At 38.9% G+C, this 18,682-nt stretch overlaps 1 protein-coding gene across 1 annotated transcript in view; it reads left to right on the forward strand.

Annotated features, from left to right (window-relative positions):
* The window catches only part of PDZD8 (PDZ domain containing 8), an 85,686-nt gene that overhangs the window by 56,607 nt on the left and 10,397 nt on the right, over positions 1 to 18,682 (forward strand). Inside the window, exon 4 of the mRNA XM_005899392.3 lies at positions 17,430 to 17,592. Coding sequence (XP_005899454.2) covers positions 17,430 to 17,592 — 163 coding nt within the window. The remainder of the gene's footprint in view (positions 1 to 17,429; positions 17,593 to 18,682) is intronic.

The raw sequence follows: 18,682 nt of genomic DNA on the forward strand, positions 1-18,682 counted from the left end.
AGTATGAGAAAGAGGAAGGTGAGCATGAGGTGCAAGGCGATGAGAATGTGGTCCTTTCCTTCAAGGAGGAGGAAATAAGATCAGCAATATAATGAACATACCTGAATATTCATTGGAAGGACTGATGCTAAAGCTCCAATACTTTGGCCACCTGGTGCAAAGAGCTGACTCACTGGGAAAGACCCTGATGCTAGGAAAGATGGAAGGCAAAAAGAGAAGGGGGCAGCAGAGAATGACATGGTAAGATATCATCGCTGACTTAAGGGACATGAATTTGAGCAAACTCTAGGAGATAGTGAAGGACAGGGGAGCCTGGCTGCTGCAGTCCATGGGGTCACAAAGAGCTGGACACGACTTAGCAACTGAGCAACAACAACATGATGAGCATCAGTATTCCTGTTAGCACATGAATGCTTGAAGAGAGTTTCGTGATAAAGTATTACAAGGTTCCATTGGAGGGTAAATAGCTTTCTTTTGGAAAACCAGGAAAGAATATTTTGAGGTGATATTTGAGCCAAGCTTCACAGTATATGTAGGATTTTGAAATGTAATAGGGAGGGCATTTAAGGGTGGAAAACATGGGGTAAATTCAAATAAATAGTATGAATGTTTGAGCATGTTTAGGATACATTGGGGGCTTCCCAGATGGCGCTAGTGGTAAAAAAAAAAAAAAAAAAAAAAACAACCGCCTGCTACTGCAAGAGACATAAAAAGACTTGGGTTCAATCCCTGGATCAGGAAGATCCCCTGGAGGAGAGCATGGCAATCCACTCCAGTGTTCTTGCAACCCACTCCCAGTATTCATGGGAGAATCCCATGGACAGAGGAGCCTTGTGGGTTACAGTCCATAGGGTCACAGAGAGTCGGACACAACTGAAGCAACTGAGTGAGTGAGCATGCACTGAGTCCTCCAGGTTGGCTAAAGAATTTGGTAATGCAGGTAGATCATGCAAAACAAGAGTAAAAGCAGTGGGATCATGTTAAATTTGACTTAACTCCCAGACAGCAGTTATGGAGGCTTTTAGAATGAAACTGATGTCAGCACAATCTTGATTTAAACAGACTTGGCTCTCACTTTGAGTCTTAGCTGTTTCACTTATTGGCAGGAGGATCTTAAAGTCCCCAAACCTATCTCATTCACAAGTATTTTATTTGTCTCTCAAGTACTGCTCAGTCGTGTCCAACTCTTTGTGATCCCATGGACTGTAGGCTGCCCGGCTCCTCTGTCCATGGGATTCTCCAGGCAAGAATACTGAAGTGGGTTGCCCTTTCCTTCTCCAGGGAAACTTTGCTACCCAGGGATCGAACCCAGGTTTCCTGCAATTGCAGGCAGATTCTTTACTGACTGAACCAGTAGATAAATGCTGCTAAGTCACTTCAGTCATGTCTGACTCTATGTGATCCCATAGACAGTAGCCCACCAGGCTCCCCCGTCCCTGGGATTCTCCAAGCGAGAACACTGGAGTGGGTTGCCATTTCCTTCTCCAATGCATGAAAGTGAAAAGTGAAAGTGAAGTCGCTCAGTCGCGTCTGACTCTTTGTGACCCCATGCACTGCAGCCCACCAGGCTCCACCGTCAATGAGATTTTCCAGGCAAGAGCACTGGAGTGGGGTGCCATTGTCTTCTCCTGTAGATAAATGAGATTCTGTATATTAAAATGCCTAGTACAGTATCTGGCATATAGTAGGTAATAAAATGTTCACTAAACCTGGCAGCAAATGGGTAAAAGCAAGGATGATTTGACAAGGGAAAGACTTGAAATAGAAGAGGTGAAGGGTAATGGAAGTCTGAAACAGAACAATGGTGCAAGTGGAAAATAGAATCAGAGTGGCTCAGATACCACTGGAAAATGGAGGGTTTTGGAGAATGAGAGAGAAAACCAGAAAGACAAGAGCCATGAGGAGGGTAAAGGAAGCGGAGAAAGGAGGTCTCCTTCTGGATGTGCTGAGTACACATCACTGTACCTGTAATGTGTTAGGGTACAGTGATGGTCAGAGGTCAGTCCGGAGATAATTTTTTTTTTAATGTGCTGCTTTGATTTATTGTTTTTAATATTTTCAGTGCTGTTGTTCAAAGTTTCAAAGTCTGGTAAGTTGAACACTTCATCAGGAATATCTCTTGTGGTTCAGCTGGTAAAGAATCTGCCTGCAATGCAGGACACCTGGGTTCAATCCCCAGGTTGGGAAGATCCCCTGGAGAAGGGAAAGGCTACCCACTCCAGTATTCTGGCCTGGAGAATTCCATGGACTGTACAGTCCATGGGGTTGCAAAGAATCGGACACAACTGAGCGACTTTCACTTCACTTCACTTCACTCTGTTTTTAGATTTCTTTATTCAAGGATAAAGAGAAGCAGAATGGTTTCGCAAAAGAATAGTAAGAATCTAAAAAATTTTTTTAAAGAGCCTTTGAGAACACGTTAAGGAAATAATACTAATGAGACCTAAACACTGGTTTGGGGTCTTTTTTTATTAGAACTCTCCAGTTCACCGCAATCCAAGTAAAATTGATTTCCCAAGTTCTTACTTTGTCATGAACTAAAACATTCTGTTCAAGGCACAGTAGCACCTTCCCATAGACATCCACTTAGCCAGATAGCTCATTTTCTGAGTCATACACTCAGATGCAGGATACAGAACTAGGAAATCGACAGTTTAGAAAAGTGTTAGGTTTTATCAGAGATCCTGCAGTGTATTACAGCTCCTTGCCCACATGTGTTCAGTCCAGTGGTATTTAGGAGCAATAAGAAGATACCAGTGATTTCTCTGCGCCTCTTGGGATTTTAAGACACATGCATTAAATTCTTATAACAACTCCTCAAGGATAGGCACTATTATCATCTCCATTTTATGTATGAGGAAACTGAGGCACAGAGAGAAAGTAACTGACTCGGATCATCCAGCTAAGCAGATGGTAAGACAGTCTGCACACCCAGGCAGTGTGACTCCAGAGCTGGGGTTCTGCATTAGTGTGCCATCTCCATGAATGGTGGCTTCAGGTCCGGTTCTTCCACTCTAGTTCTGTGCCAGTGAACAAGTTATTTCATAATTCTAACAAAGAAATACTAGTAATGGTTGGACACTTAGCCCAGTGTCATGGTAACTATAACAGTAACTATTATTATTGAACTTGACCCAAATGCCGCCTCTTTTGCACCAATGTCTTTAGTGCTATCTGATATTTTGTACATTCTTATAAATCCCCCTCTCCCTTTTAGATTCTTCCTATAAAAAGGTGAGGAGGACAAGGAAATAGCTTCCTGAAGGGATAGTTTTGTTTTAAGAATTTCAGATGGTTACTTTTAAAAACATCTATAAGGTTTTTTAAAGGCTATTAGAAGAAAGATAGAGATCAACTAGCTATTGCTCATCACAGCTGATGATTATCTTTTGTAAACTGATCAGAACTTTGGGCTTCCCTGGTGGTGCTTGTGGTAAAGAACCCACCTGCCAATGCAGGAACCACAATGAGATACAGATTCGATCCCTGGGTTGGAAAGATCCCCTGGAGGAAGGTATGGCAACCCACTGCAGTATTCTTGCTTGGAGAATCCTTGGACAGAGGAGCCTGACAGGCCACAGTCCATGGGGTCACAAAGAGTTGGACATGACTGATGTGACTTAGCATACGTATGAGAATGTTGTCACAAGTCTAAGTAGGAAACCATTGAGCATAAGGAAGTAGGTGTCATGAAGCAGAGTTTTAGTTTTTGTTACACTCATTTGTGAGATTGGAGGATATTTGTGTATTTTAACAGTAAAATCAATAATTTATATAAGATAAAATTGATATATGTTTGGAAATTGGTATGAGCTTTCTTTTTTTGCCCATATTAAAAAAAAAAGAGAGAGAGAAAGCTATAAATAAAGCTGTAAAAGCCAGCCATATTCCTACTTTCCAAAGAAACCACTAATAACTTTTAAGAAGAACTTTATAGATACAAGCATATACACACAGGTATTATATGGTTCTGTAAATAAGAATAAAATGAGATTGTATATTTTATAACCTACTTTTTTCCCAACTTAGCAATATACCAAGGGCATATTTTTTATCTCAATACATGTGTTATTTTTTTTAATGTCTGCATGATACTCCACCGTGTACTATAATCTATTTAACCAATCATTTATTGGTAAACATTTGGACTTTTTCGATTTTTTGATGTTGTAGAGAATACATAATGGCTGTGTGTGTATATGTATGTATGTATTCACACACATTCATTAAGTCATGGTTTGGCACACTTTTTCTATAAAGGGCCCGATGGGAAATATTTTAAGCTTTGTGGGCAAGATGATAAGTCTCAGAACTACTCAACTCACCTGTTTAATGCTAAAGCAGCCAGAGACAATACATAAACAAATTCTTGTGGCTGTTTTCCAATAAAACTTTTTTAGAAATAACTGTAGTTTGCTGACCGCTGATCTAAATGATTCCTTGATCAAAGATTATCCCAAAAAAGAAAAGCTTTTAGTAGGTATTTCAAAATTGCATCCCAGCTATTATCAAGGCTATAAATTAGATAATAGTATTATATCAATGTTAATCTTCTGACCTTGATAACTGTGCTGTGGTTACATAACAAAATGTCCTTGTTAGGAAATACACAGTCAAATATTTAATGCTGAGGGGGACATCATGCCTGCAGCTCATTTTCAACTGGTTCATGAAAAAATATGAGAGAGGAAAAATGTAGGAAAACATTAATAATTGGTAAGTCTGGATTTAGGATGAATTGAAACCCTTAGTACAATGTTTCTGTATGTTTGAAATTATTTCAAAATAAATAATGGTCCAGCTCTAAAGCTCTCATACTTTCTTAGTGAGGTGTAAATCACCCTGCAGAAGGATGGTTGACAATATATGGAGCTGCGAGTTGACTTGGTGATTCAGAATCAGCTGTTTCTGTTTGACAAAGGGATTAAAAAGGGCAGAAGTGTTCCACTGCATTGTTTCTGCAACAGCTCAGACTTGATGTACTTTTCAGAGCTTTTTATTTCACTGGAATGGTTGTGTAAAACTTATGTTTGTGTCAGATCAAAATATTAATGCAGACTTCAATCACGTTTAAAAAGAAAGAGAAGAAACCTAGGGTATGGCAAGGTAATCATTTGGCTCAGCTTGCTTTCCTAAGAGCCTTTGAACCTGGGCAAAGGGTCATTATTATTCTTTGGATCTCTTAGGTCAGTTGTATTTTTATAATGGACTTTTTTTCTCAGCATATCTGTACATCTTTGTTGTCTCTCAGATGAGGCAATGAAAGGATGCAGCCCTAATTTACCATCCAGTTGCCTTAGAGACAAGATTATCAGGTGGCCAAGCTAGCATTCCGTTTTAACACGTAAGGGGTCTCACTTGTGTTTTTATCCGAGAAAGAGGTCTTTCTCATCCACCTGAACAGAGATAATTAAAGTGCCTGGATTGTACTAGTCATTTATTCCTGGAGTTCATTTAATCTTGACAACACCCCAGGGTGGTAGATATTAGTGTCCCCTTTTCACAAAGAAGACCCATAGAGGTTAACTCACTTGCCTGAGACCACAAAACTAGTAAATGTTAGAGCTAAAATTCAAATCCAATACTGAATACAGGCCATCTCAGACATAGCAGTTTTTCTTCAAAGAAGAATTTGAATTGGTCCTAGTACTGAGTTTATTTCAGTATTTTTGTTGTTTATTTTGTTGTTTTTTTTACCTATTCATCAAGATGTGATGACTGAAAATTTAGACATTCTGCTAACAAAAAGAGAAGGAGAAGGCAGTGGCACCCCACTCCAGGGTTCTTGCCTGGAGAATCCCAGAGACAGAGGCTTCTGGTAGGAGGCCGTCTATGGGGTCGCACAGAGTTGGACACGACTGAAGCAACTTAGCAGCAGCAGCAGCAGCAGCAGCATAGAACTGGTGGAGAAGGAAATGGCAACCCACTCCAGTGTTCTTGCCTGGCGAATCCCAGGGACAGGGGAGCCTACTGGGCTTCCGTCTGCGGGGTCACACAGAGTCAGACACGACTGATGGGACTTAGCAGCAGCAGCTAACAAAAAAGATGTGTACTTGTAAAGTCTTTGTGAGAGAATTTACGGTTTATCCCCTGTACTATTAATATATGCCTTTTTAAGAAACACCCATCTCTTTTAAAAATAATTTTTGTCATCATTTGGGACAAGGCATGAAAATTTACTTCTGTGGTGGCACTTCTCTTTATCTGACAGATTATTTTATTTTTTATTTATCTGGCTTATGAGTTTAAGATCTGTTATGATTTAAACCTTTATGAAGTGGTTAATTTAATGCCAGGTCTTTGAAAAAGTTTATGGGAGTTGATAGTTGTTTGCCAAGTGATAAAAACAAGACATTTGCCATATGTATGTTTTAAGAGTTACACTTTTTTGTGAAAAAGACGGTAAATTGTGAATTCTATTTGCTGATAAGAGTTTGAAAGAAGACAGCTAATAAACATAGTATCTCCTCTTTTCTGGTCGAGTGATGAACTTTAGTGGAAAACAGTTGAGAATTCAGTTGAATCTTTGGAAGCAGCATAGTTACCCAGTAGTCTAGAGCCCCAAGACTAACTAATGGAGTTAGTGGAATCATCAATTATGGTTTTGATTTTTAAAGGTGGTAGATGGTAAAATACACAGTGGGTGAAGGTGACGGTGGGAGGAATTGAGAGTAACAGTGGCATATGTACACTGCCATGTGTAAAATCGGTAACCAGCAGGAAGCTGCTCTATAGCACAGGAAGTTCAGTTCCTCAGTGCGATGCTCTGTGATGACATTAAGTGGTGGAATAGGGGTGTGGGAAGGAGGCTCAAGAGGGAGGGGATGTATGTATGCTGCTGCTGCTACTAAGTCGCTTCAGTTGTGTCCGACTCTGTGCAACCCCACAGACGGCAGCCCACCAGGCTCCCCCGTCCCTGGGATTCTCCAGGCAGGAACATTGGAGTGGGTTGCCATTTCCTTCTCCAATGCGTGAAAGTGAAAAGTGAAAGTGAAGTCACTCAGTCGTGTCCAACTTAGCGACCCCTTGGACTGGAGCCTACCAGGCTCCTCCGCCCATGGGATTTTCCAGGCAAGAGTACTGGAGTGGGGTGCCATTGCCTTCTCCGGGATGTATGTATCAGATCAGATCAGATCAGTCGCTCAGTCGTGTCCGACTCTTTGTGACCCCATGAATCACAGCACGCCAGGCCTCCCTGTCCATCACCAACTCCCGGAGTTCACTCAGACTCACGTCCATCGAGTCAATGATGCCATCCGCCATCTCATCCTCTGTCGTCCCCTTCTCCACCTGCCCCCAACCCCTCCCAGCATCAGAGTCTTTTCCAATGAGTCAACTCTTCGCATGAGGTGGCCAAAGTACTGGAGTTTCAGCTTCAGCATCATTCCTTCCAAAGAAATTCCAGGGCTGATCTCCTTCAGAATGGACTGGTTGGATCTCCTTGCAGTCCAAGGGACTCTCAAGAGTCTTCTCCAACATCACAGTTAAAAAGCATCAATTCTTCAGCACTCAGCCTTCTTCACAGTCCAACTCTCACATCCATACATGACCACAGGAAAAACCATAGCCTTGACTAGATGAACCTTTGTTTGCAAAGTAGTATCTCTGCTTTTGAATATGCTATCTAGGTTGGTCATAACTGTCCTTCCAAGGAGTAAGCATCTTTTAATTTCATGGCTGCAGTCACCATCTGTAGTGATTTTGGAGCCCGGAAAAATAAAGTCTGACACTGTTTCCACTGTTTCCCCTATGTATACATATGGCTAATTCACATTGTTGTACAGCAGAAACTAACACAGCATTGTAAAGCAATTATGTTCCAATTTAAAAAAGAAAAATGATCACACACACAAAAAATGTGAAATCTGGCTCTAGCTCTTCAACGGCCTCATTGCTGCTTCTAATTGAGATGGACAGTAAACTGTTGGTCCCAAGCCTGGCTGTATTCTGTGCCCTGTAGCCATAAACAGATTGATCTGATATCTGGTATTCAAGCAAATGACCAGAAAGTTACACCTCTCAGACACTCTGTGCCAAGTATGTTGTACTTTGAAGTTTCCCTTGCAAACAGCTCAGGAACTTATATTCAATATAAAAGTTGTTCTAGTTTTAGAAATCTTGACCTCTCAAATATAAATCAGAGTTTGGGGATAAATCTTTAATCATAATTGACTGGGCCCCAAATATTCAGAATTTAAATGCCACGTCCCAAAGCAAGCCAAGTAAAGGTGATCTGTTAAAAAGTTCAGTTTTATACAGGTGCTGTGTATGTATGTGTACAGGCTGTTGTGTCATTTCTCCTCCTTTCCCCCTACTTTACTAAAAAAGCTAGGAAATAGTCCTCATGATGTCTTTTTCAGAAGCTTTTTGATGAACAAATACTCAGAAGTATACATGGTCACAGTAATTCAAGGGTCTTTCACGTAGACCCTTTTATTCTTTCTTGCATTTTTGGTTTTTTGCTCAATGTTACAAGCTCAAGTAAGAGAACAGTTTGTAAAGGAGTTATATTGATGTGTTATTAAAATATATCCTCTTCTTATCCATTATATAAAATTATGTCCCTATTAGGAAGGGATTTAAAAATCAATATGTTGTTTCCCAACCTCTTAGGTGAAAATAAGGCATCACAGCTGGGTCCAGGAAAGGCTAAAATTATGTCAGAGTGTGAGAGCTCTTAAAGGCTATCTTGGTGTTTTTACTAAATTGCTGTCCACCAGACAGGTACACATACAGTTAGAATTTTTAACCTGAGTCCAACATTATTGGTGAAGTTAAATGCAGGCTGTCTGCAATCTTGTATGTATTGACTAGTGATTTAGCTCAGGTAATTGCATTTAGTTAGTATGTGTCAGCAGTTCTTGACAATTGATAAGCTTTTTTTTTGGTATATCATGCAAAAGAATACTGGAAATAGTATTTCTGTTCCAGTAGAAATTTATCTTTTGGTTTCAGCAAAATTCAGGTCGATACATGCTAAGCCACAGAGAAAACACTTTTCCATCCTACATTTTTTTTTCTATTCCTATTAGAGATTGGTATATTGATTATGTTTACAGCACAGTTAAAGAATTTCTTCATAACAGTTCAGAGTCTAATCAACTACTAAGATACAAGTTACAGATATTAAAGCCCACTTTACTTAGCACATGAGGGTACTACAAGGGCAGGGAGCAGGGGTGTACTCCTGCCCAACAAGGATGTCTTCCAGCAGTTCCCTGCTCCTCCCAGACTCTGAAGCCTACTGTGCTGCTCCTGGGGGCTAGGGACAGCAGCTCAAGCCTCATGGAGACCCTGAGGACGCAGCTTATGAGTTTGGAGATGCCTAGACCTACACCCTTCCAAGAGCCTCTCTGTCGCTGACACTCCAGGACCTGGAGCTGCCAGCCTGGGGGTCCTCTTGTTATGGAGCAGGGCTCGTGTGCCGAGACGTAGGAGCCCAACATTGACAACAGGTGTATGAATCAAAGTGAGGGTTTATTTGTAGGGTGCCAAGCAAGGGAGTGGGAGACAAATCTTAGATCCAGTCCAATTTGGTCTTTGATTTAGGGGCTATTTTAAAGGGTAAGAAAGTCACAAGATTAATCATCACCTAGTGATTTAATTGAGGCATAGCTGATGTAAGGTATTATATAACTTTCAGGGGAGCAACACAATGATCACCGTTCTATAGGTTGTATACCCTTTATAGTTGTTCTAAAATACTGGCAGTCTTCCTTGTTGTGTGTGTGTGTCAGCCACTCAGTCATGTCCGACTGTTTGCGATCCCACAGACTGTGGCCCACCAGAAATCCTCTGTCCATGGGATTTCCCAGGCAAGAATACTAGAGCGGGTTGCTATTTCCTGCTCCAGGGGATCTTCCGACCCAGGGATTGAACCCACGTCTCCTGCTGGGACTTCCCTGGTAGCTCAGACGGTAAAGCATCTGCCTACAATGCACGAGACCTGGGTTTGATCCCCGGGTCGGGAAGATCCCCTGGAGGAGGGCATGGCAACCCACTCCAGTACTCTTACCTGGAAAATCCCATAGAGGGAGAAGCCTGGCAGGCCACAGTCCATGGGGTCTCAAAGGGTCAGACATGACTGAGAGACTTCACTTTCTTTCTTTCTCCTGCATGGCAGGCAGATTCATCTTCCTTGTGCTGCATATATAATACATCTTTGTAGCTTACTTATTTTGTACATAGTAGTTTGCTGTTTTTTAACCCCTGGTGTTGGTGGTAGTCACTCAGTCATGTCTGACTCTTTGCAACCCCATAGACCATAGCCTGCCAGGCTCCTCTGTCTATGAAATTCTTCACACAAGAATACTGGAGTAGGTTGCCATTTTCTTCTGCAGGGGCTCTTCCTGACGCAGGGATTGAACCAGGTCTCCTGCATTGCAGGCAGATTCTTTACCATCTGAGCCACCTTTTAACCCCTACTCCTGTCTTGTCCCTTCCCACTTCCCTCCCCGCACTGGTAACCACTAGGTTGTTCTACATGACATTTCTTTTTTTTAAACTGAATTATAGTTGATTTATAATGTGTGTTAGTTTCAGATATACAGCACAGTGATTCAGTTTTATATATGTATTTTTTCAGATTATTTTTCATTATAGGTTATTACACAATATTGAATATATAGCTCCCTGTGCTATAGAGTAAATCTTTGTTGCTTTGGTGTTTATCTTTTGTATACAGTAATTTATATCTATTAATCACATACTGTACGTCAGTCAGTTCAGTCGCTCAGTCATGTCCAACTCTTTGCGACCTTGTGGACTGCAGCACACCAGGCTTCCCTGTCCATCACCAACTCCCGGAGCTTGCTCAAACTCATGTCCATCGAGTCAGTGATGCCATCCAACCATCTCACCCTCTGTTGTCTCCTTCTCCTCTTTCCCCTCTTCAGTCTTTCCCATCATCAGGGTCTTTTCCAGTGAGTCAGTTCTTCACATCAGGTGGCCAAAGTATTGGAGTTTCAGCTTCAGCATCAGTCCTTCCATTGAATATTCAGGACTGGTTTCCTTTAGGATGGACTGGTTTGTTCTCCTTGCAGTCCAAGAGATTCTCAAGAGTCTGCTCCAACACCACAGTTCAAAAGCATCAGTTCTTCAGTGCTCAGCTTTCTTTATAGTCAACTCTCACATCCACACATGATGGAAAAGCCATCACTTTGACTAGATGGACCTTTGTTGGCAAAATAATGTCTTTGCTTTTTGATATGCTGTCTAGGTTCGTTATAGCTTTCCTTCCAAGGAGGAAGCGTCTTTTAATTTTATGGCTGCAGTCACCATCTGCAATGATTTTGGAGCCCCCAAAATAAAGTCTGACACTGTTCCCAGTTTCCCCATCTATTTGCCAGGAAGTGATGGGACCAGATGCCATGATCTTAGTTTTCTAAATGTTGAGTTTTAAGCCAGCTTTTTCACTATCTTTCACTTTCATCAAGAGACTCTTTAGTTCTTCTTCACTTACTGTATATGGCATGTCTTAATCATAATTTTAGGAGTCAGGGTGTCTCTGGCTTATGATTCTCAGGCCAGGTGTTCCTCAGGGAGTTGTTAGCTAAACTTGCCCTGGAGAAACAACTTGAGTTTGTACTTTAAAAATGACATCTACAACAGTAATTTTGATACATTAATGATGTTAGCAGTAATGACTAACTGCAAATCATTGCAGATGGTGACTGCAGCCATGAAATTAGCTATGACTCTAGTCGATTGTTGTTCAGTTAGCACAGGATTGGAGTAAGAGGTGACAAAGAAAGGAAATACAGCTTTAGATAGAATAACCACAAACTCAGTAAGGGAACTCTGCTTTAGGGGGACCTGGTTTTAGTGAGGATAGCACCCCACTTCTGAAGCCTCGAGTCCCCTTGAGCTGCTAGACAGGCCCCTGTCTATGGAAGAGGCAGCCTGTGTTGTCAGGAGGAGCTGCTGATACAGTGCTGGCCCTCATGCTCCTCCCTTCTCTGACCCATCTCGCAGGCCCCAAGTCCCTGCAGGGGCAGGCAGCAGAGGCCCCTGGCTAGATGCGAGCAGATTCTCCCCTACACTCATAATGTATTTGTAGCTGTGTAGTTAATAAATACAGCAATTTGAGTTTATGACATATTGTATATCATGGTCTCTAACACAGGGCCTGGTCAGCCTGAACATGTTTGAAACAGATACCTACTAAAATTTGCTTAAGCACAAAATGGGTACTTCCTCTGAGGATTCCATGGTGTTTCATGTCACAGTCAGTTGTCCCGGTCACTGTTCAGGGTTGTGTGGGCTAGGTTCTGAATCGCTTTCAGTAGGAATGCAGCTAGGCTTTAGCCGCAAACTGGAACCAGAAACTAAACCACTCTCCTCCTTGCTCCTGGCTGTTCAGTGCTTTATTCTTCACTCTAGACTGGCTTTCTCCCCTTCACAGCCCCTAAGAAGATACACAGACACCTATAGCCATGTTTATGTTTATTCCATTCAAGGAATCTCTCAATCTGAATACCTACCAGCCAGGAAAGGACTCTGATTGATACAGCTTGGGCCAGGTTGGTGCCCTGGACCATCCAATGAGGCAAGGCAGTAGAAGCATGTTACATAAGCATGGCTGTTCCCACTGTAACTGTAGGAAGGACTAAAGGGTTGCAGTCATAGTCCCAGAGAGGAGAATTTGGCAGACATTAGTGTCTATTTTACCAAGCCTATGGTAAGTATTAATTTCATTTCTTATTTCTCTTATAAAATATCTGCCGTGCTACAAAGTACTCGTTCAGGAACATGTTTATAGCAACTAGATATTAGTTGCTATATTCTTTATACATGTATACTCTTTATACATTAATTGAAAACTATTTATACATTTATAAAATAACTTCCTATAGGACTTTTTCTCTGTAGGATAATCAGAATATGAAGGATTCCATGATAGGTAATGAGATGTTCTCTGAAAGGCTACTTCTTTTTCCCAGTAAAAGGTGTTTTACTGTAATTAATTCAGTTTAGTTCAGTTCAGTCACTCAGTCATGTCCGACTCTTTGTGACCCCCATGGACTGCAGCAAGCCAGGCTTACCTTCCATCACCAACTCCCGGAGCTTGCTCAAACTCATGTCCATCAGGTCAGTGATGCCATCCTACCATCTCACCCTCTGTTGTCTCCTTCTCCTCTTTCCCCTCTTCAGTCTTTCCCAGCATCAGGGTCTTTTCCAGTGTGTCAGTTCTTCACATCAGGTGGCCGAAGTATTGGAGCTTTAGCTTCAGCGTAAGTCCTTCCAATGAATATTCAGGACTGATTTCCTTTAGGATGGACTAGTTTGTTCTCCTTGCAGCCCAAGGGACTCTCAGGAGTCTTCTCCAGCACCACAGTTCAAAAACATCAATTCTTTGGTGCTCAGCTTCCTAAAAGTCCAGCTCTCACATCCATATATGACTACTGGAAAAACAGCTTTGACTAGACGGACCTTTGTTGGCAAAGTAGTGTCTCTGCTTTTTAATATGCTGCCTAAGTTTGTCATAGCTTTTCTTCCAAGGAGCAAGCGTCTTTTAATTTCATGCCTGCAGTCACCATCTGCCGTGATGCAGTGATTTTGGCGTCCAAAAAATAAAGTTTGTCACTGTTTCCATTGTTTCCCCATCTATTTGCCATGAAGTCATGAGACCAGATGCCATGATCTTCGTTTTTTGAATGTTGAGTTTTAAGCCAACTTTTTCACTCTCCTCATTCAAAATATATGTTCTTATTTGTCCATAAGAAATACAGTTTTTTTATCTCCCTGCTATTGCTTTTCTTGACTCCTTCCCCTTTCATTTGCTATGTCTTTAGTCTTCTATAGAGGGAACTTTCTAGTGGGATAGAAACATAATTTCGATAGAAATACAAAAACATTATTTTGTGAAAAAGTAGATATTTATCATCACTGTGCTGGTTTCTAGATTTCAGAAATATTAATAAAGACCATGCTTGAGCCCATTCTTCTCCTAGTGGGTTTGAACCAGCAGCTGTTTTCTTATTGAATGTTGACATCAGTCACCATCTTTGTCTTTTCTAACGAGACAGTTTTTAAAGTTTTTAAATTTTATGTGATCATAAAATTATTTTTAGCTTCTCAGTCTTGATCCTATAAAAGTAAATTAACGTTTGTACAATATAAAATAGTTTAAATATTCTAATGTCCTGAATCAATGTTTCTTTTATGATATGTTTGCCTTGTTTGTTGAGCAGTATATTAAGTTCATTTACAGCAGATTGGTTTTTAAATTTACTTTTGTATCCCATTTTGACTAGTGATGCCAAGTCTTACTAATAGGAATAATAATAAATACTGAAACTTTTCACAGCTCCACATATAAAAAAGACATGTCATTTTGTCAATGACATTCACAGAACTTAATATTTGCCTAAAGTCATAGGCAAGGATTGTTGAAGACATTTTATTTCACCTCTAAGTATTTCAGTATGAATCTTCTAAAAATAGAACATTTTACCTCATGTTCTATTGGTGGATAGATGCTACAATAACCATCATCACACATAAAAAATTAATAATTCCTTAATTTGTTTGTCTATATTAAAATGCTCCCAATGTCCCATAATGTTTTTGTGAGTTTTCGTTTTCCCCTTATTCTTACGTCTTACCAAGATTCACACATTGCATTGTGTTGTTACATCTCTTTAGTGTTTGTCTCTCTCTTTTTTAATCTAAATGCTTCTCTCCCCTTTTGGGAGATTATAAAAGAGTGATTTTTCAAATTTAATCATTCTTTCTGCATTTATTAACTGGCTTCTTTTAGGCAGGAATGAGGGAGAGGTAAAGAAAAACTTCCCTTTGAATGCTAAATAATTTAATATGTAAACAAATGGATAGGTGCATTTAAGAGCTAATTGCAGAAACAGTACTTATTACATAAACCCTACATTTAAAGTGAAAGCTGTTGTTTTAAGAAAACCTCCAAGAAAAACAAAAGACTATACAAGGCAGAAAATGTAAAGATGTCTAGATTCTCAATAAATAATATTTATATAGTTATAATGTTTTAAAAATAGCTGACTTTCAGTTAACCTTGATGGCTTAAAATAGTTTAAAAATGAATATAATAGTTATCAATTTTGATGATAGAGTTTAGAAAGTAGAAAGTGACTTACACTATTGACTCCTGGCTGCTTGAATCAACCTTGAATTCCTGAATCAATTCCACTTGATTATGATTATTATCTTCATCTACTAGTGAAATTCCCTAAAATTTTGTTACCAGATGTAAGGAAAATATTTAGGATTTCTATTTTCATCTCATCATTTAAAAGTTTCTATTTTGTCATATGTTTTATAGTACATGGTATATCCAATAATCATATAAAAATTTAAAATGTAGATACATGTATATAGGGGAGAATTATATAATTATTTTGCTATTCTTAATTTAAAAATAGTTTCACCCCAATGGACATGTCAGTTTTGTTTTAAAAGTATGGGATATTTGAGTGGTCTTGTAAACAGTATCTTAAATTTTCATTAAAATAAAAATTTTGTGTGATATTCATTTTTAAATATTTTCTTTAAAATTTTTCTCAGGTTTTTAATAATTAAGGGTTTTTATACTTTAAAACTTTTGAATCATTGTCACAACTTAATTGTAAGTTTTAAATTTGTGTATCAGAGAAGGCTGGAACTAATTCTGAAAGTAGATGGGTCAGTGGTATTAGCTTAAAAGGAAATAAGCTTTTAATAAGAAAGGAGATGAAATAAATAATGTCTTAAGCTCTGTACCCTATGTATGAAATTAAGAGCATTTACTAATAATCAGTATAAAAGTTGGGAGAAGGAAGTAATTTAGTATTTGCCCTTATTAATTATTCCTACTAAAAACCTTTTTTCCATCTGGAATGTTTACTTCAAGGATCATTTGAAATAAGAAAAGCAAAGGAAATAATGTGATTGGCAGGGAGAAAATAAATTAAGAGACTGAATCGCGCAGAAGCCTGTATTGGACTCAGTTCCCTTCTCAACCCCACCGTCCCCCATCTCCATTCCACTTAAGGAACAAAGAGACGAGATCACAAAAAAGCACATTCTAAATGTTAATTTTTAAAATTTACAGTTCTCAGTCTCATACAGTTTAGCGTTTTTTTTATCCATTTACCATTGTTAACTTTTTGAAAGTAGAAGAATTTGCATTCTTTTTAAGCTTTGGTACTCTGTATATTAAGAATATATATAGGTTCATGGATTTGAGAGAAAGTTTTCTTTAGGGCTTTATTAACTGAAAAATGCTTTTAACATTATAAGGTGATATTTACTATATCATGAGGCAAGAATTGGACCAATGTTTTTGGAGGTTTAAACAGAAATAATGTTTTATGGAAGGATTGTTTCAGTAGATTTTTTGGTAAACTTTTAAATAGTTAAAAACTTGACTACATTTCCCATTTCTTGAACATATTATTAATATTGGTAAGATTTTCCTTAATATAAAAATAACTTTTCAAAATCTATTAACACCCATATAAAAGAACAACTTTCAATAACATCATTAGGCCAGCATCATTAGGTAGGGGAATTGAATTTCTGGCTTTTAAGTGGGATTTATCAATTAAAGCACTACAGACAGTGATATATGTGGACATTAGCAGATTATTTGGCAGAGTCCTTCATGAGATAGCTTGAAGAATAGACATGGCCTGAATGATAATACAATTAGACTGATTTATAATTTAGCTTAATAAACACAGATGAAATTCTTGTCATCTAGAGGGTTGTGGTATTCTATCCATTTTTTAAATCAGTGATTCAAATGAGAACAGATAGTATATGTTGTTTTTTTTTAATTTATAGATGATATGAGTCTGAGAGACATACTCATAAATTGGATGGTATTTCTTTAGAAAACAGAATTATCTTGATGAGTTAGAACAGGATATTTCACAAGATAACTCTTAATAAAACATGAGCATGAACTCCCCCCCACCCCCGAAAAATTTAACAATATACTACAAAAAATGGAAGTTCCCAAGCACATCTTAATAGATATTAATAGAAGATTATTCCCATTTTATTTCAAAAAAGCAAGATTCAGGATTATATTTATAATGGGATCTCAACTTTATATATATATACACACACACACACACACACATATATATATTATATATGAGAAAGTACGAAATACAGCAGTTCTAGGAGTGATTTTCTTTTCATTTTGCCTTATTTTCAAATTTTCTACACCAAGCATGCATCTTTCCTAACATATGTAAGATAAGGTGTTTCATGTTGCCAATGGCCCACATGTGCAATCTGAGCATAGGTTAGTTTCTGTTGTCACAATAGAGATTTCCTACCTTTTATCGGTCTGTAATAATCACCATGGCGTAAAAGCATCAGCTGTAGTGCTCTGTGTGTTCGTGTTTTCACTCCACCACTGTGAACCCACTGAATCTGTTTTCATTTTTTTCTCTTTATCAAAGGTTGAATTAATAAAGGGGAATTTACAAAGTGTCGGACTTACACTTCGTCTTGTCCAGTCAACTGATGGCTATGCTGGGCAGGTCATAATTGAGACTGTGGCCCCAAATTCACCTGCTGCAATTGCTAACCTTCAGCGGGGAGATCGACTGATTGCTATTGGAGGTAATTATGCTGATGTGCAGTTTACTTGACATTTACCAAGAAAACCAGAGAGTAGATGTGGGGCTTTTTTCCTCTTCCTTCTTTGTTTCTGTAAGCACATTACTTTTATAATGGGAAAAAATTCATTACTGTAAATAAAAATCTGAAGGAAGCCTTAAAAATTTGAAATAGGTATCATTTTAGTTCTAATGTATAAATCTTTAAAATACTTCCTCTTTAGACCATTTTCCTTCTTTTACTTCTCTGTTTTTTACTGAGTATGAAAGGGCAGGTCAACAATTATCTTTCTGTATGTTCACCACCATTACTACTCTGAGCCTAAAACTGACAGAATTAGCACTGCTACCCCCATCACTTAGGACTAGATAATGAACGGGAGAGAGATTCCTTGTCTAACAGGGCATACCTGATCTCTCCTGCGACCCCCGTTTGCTGGCCTTATTGGCCAGCCTTTGGTTGATGGACTGACATTCAGAGTGCAGCCCAAGTCACTGTCACTGGCAGGAAAACGTGTCACCTGCATGCCTTCCTGTCAGTTGCATTGGTATAATAAAAACTGCAAATCTATTGATTGGAAGATCATTTGCTTGCATGTAAATTATCAATAAGGCTAACTTACGGACACCAGTGGGGAAAAGTCTAAACCTTTTCAGATCTTTGTAGTACCAGGCCCACCCATTCTAGACTTGTCAAGAGATTTTTTTAAACACATGGTTGGTTACAGTTGAGCTTTTAAAGGCTATGTAGAATATTCTCTCACAGCTAAGACAATAAACAACCAGGTAGGTTAGTTCCTAAATTAAGGAGCAGTTGTCTTTGGTTATATGTCAAAGAAACTCTGCCTTTATTTTAATTCATATCCATCATGACAATAAAATAATGAAAATTTTTTAATTTTCAAAATATTGAAAAATTATCAAAAGTAAATCCAAGCAATATAAATATAGATGGGGTGAAAAAACAGAAGCCATGTCTTCATGTCTAACATTTGTTAAAAATTATAATATTGAGGTAAGGGGCAGGTATAATACACATTTTTTTTTTAATCACTGTACTTCATTTATGCAGGTATGTATCATTTAAAAAATAT

Source organism: Bos mutus, chromosome 26 (genome assembly GCF_027580195.1).
Source record: "Bos mutus isolate GX-2022 chromosome 26, NWIPB_WYAK_1.1, whole genome shotgun sequence".
Classification (NCBI taxonomy): Eukaryota; Metazoa; Chordata; class Mammalia; order Artiodactyla; family Bovidae; genus Bos; species Bos mutus.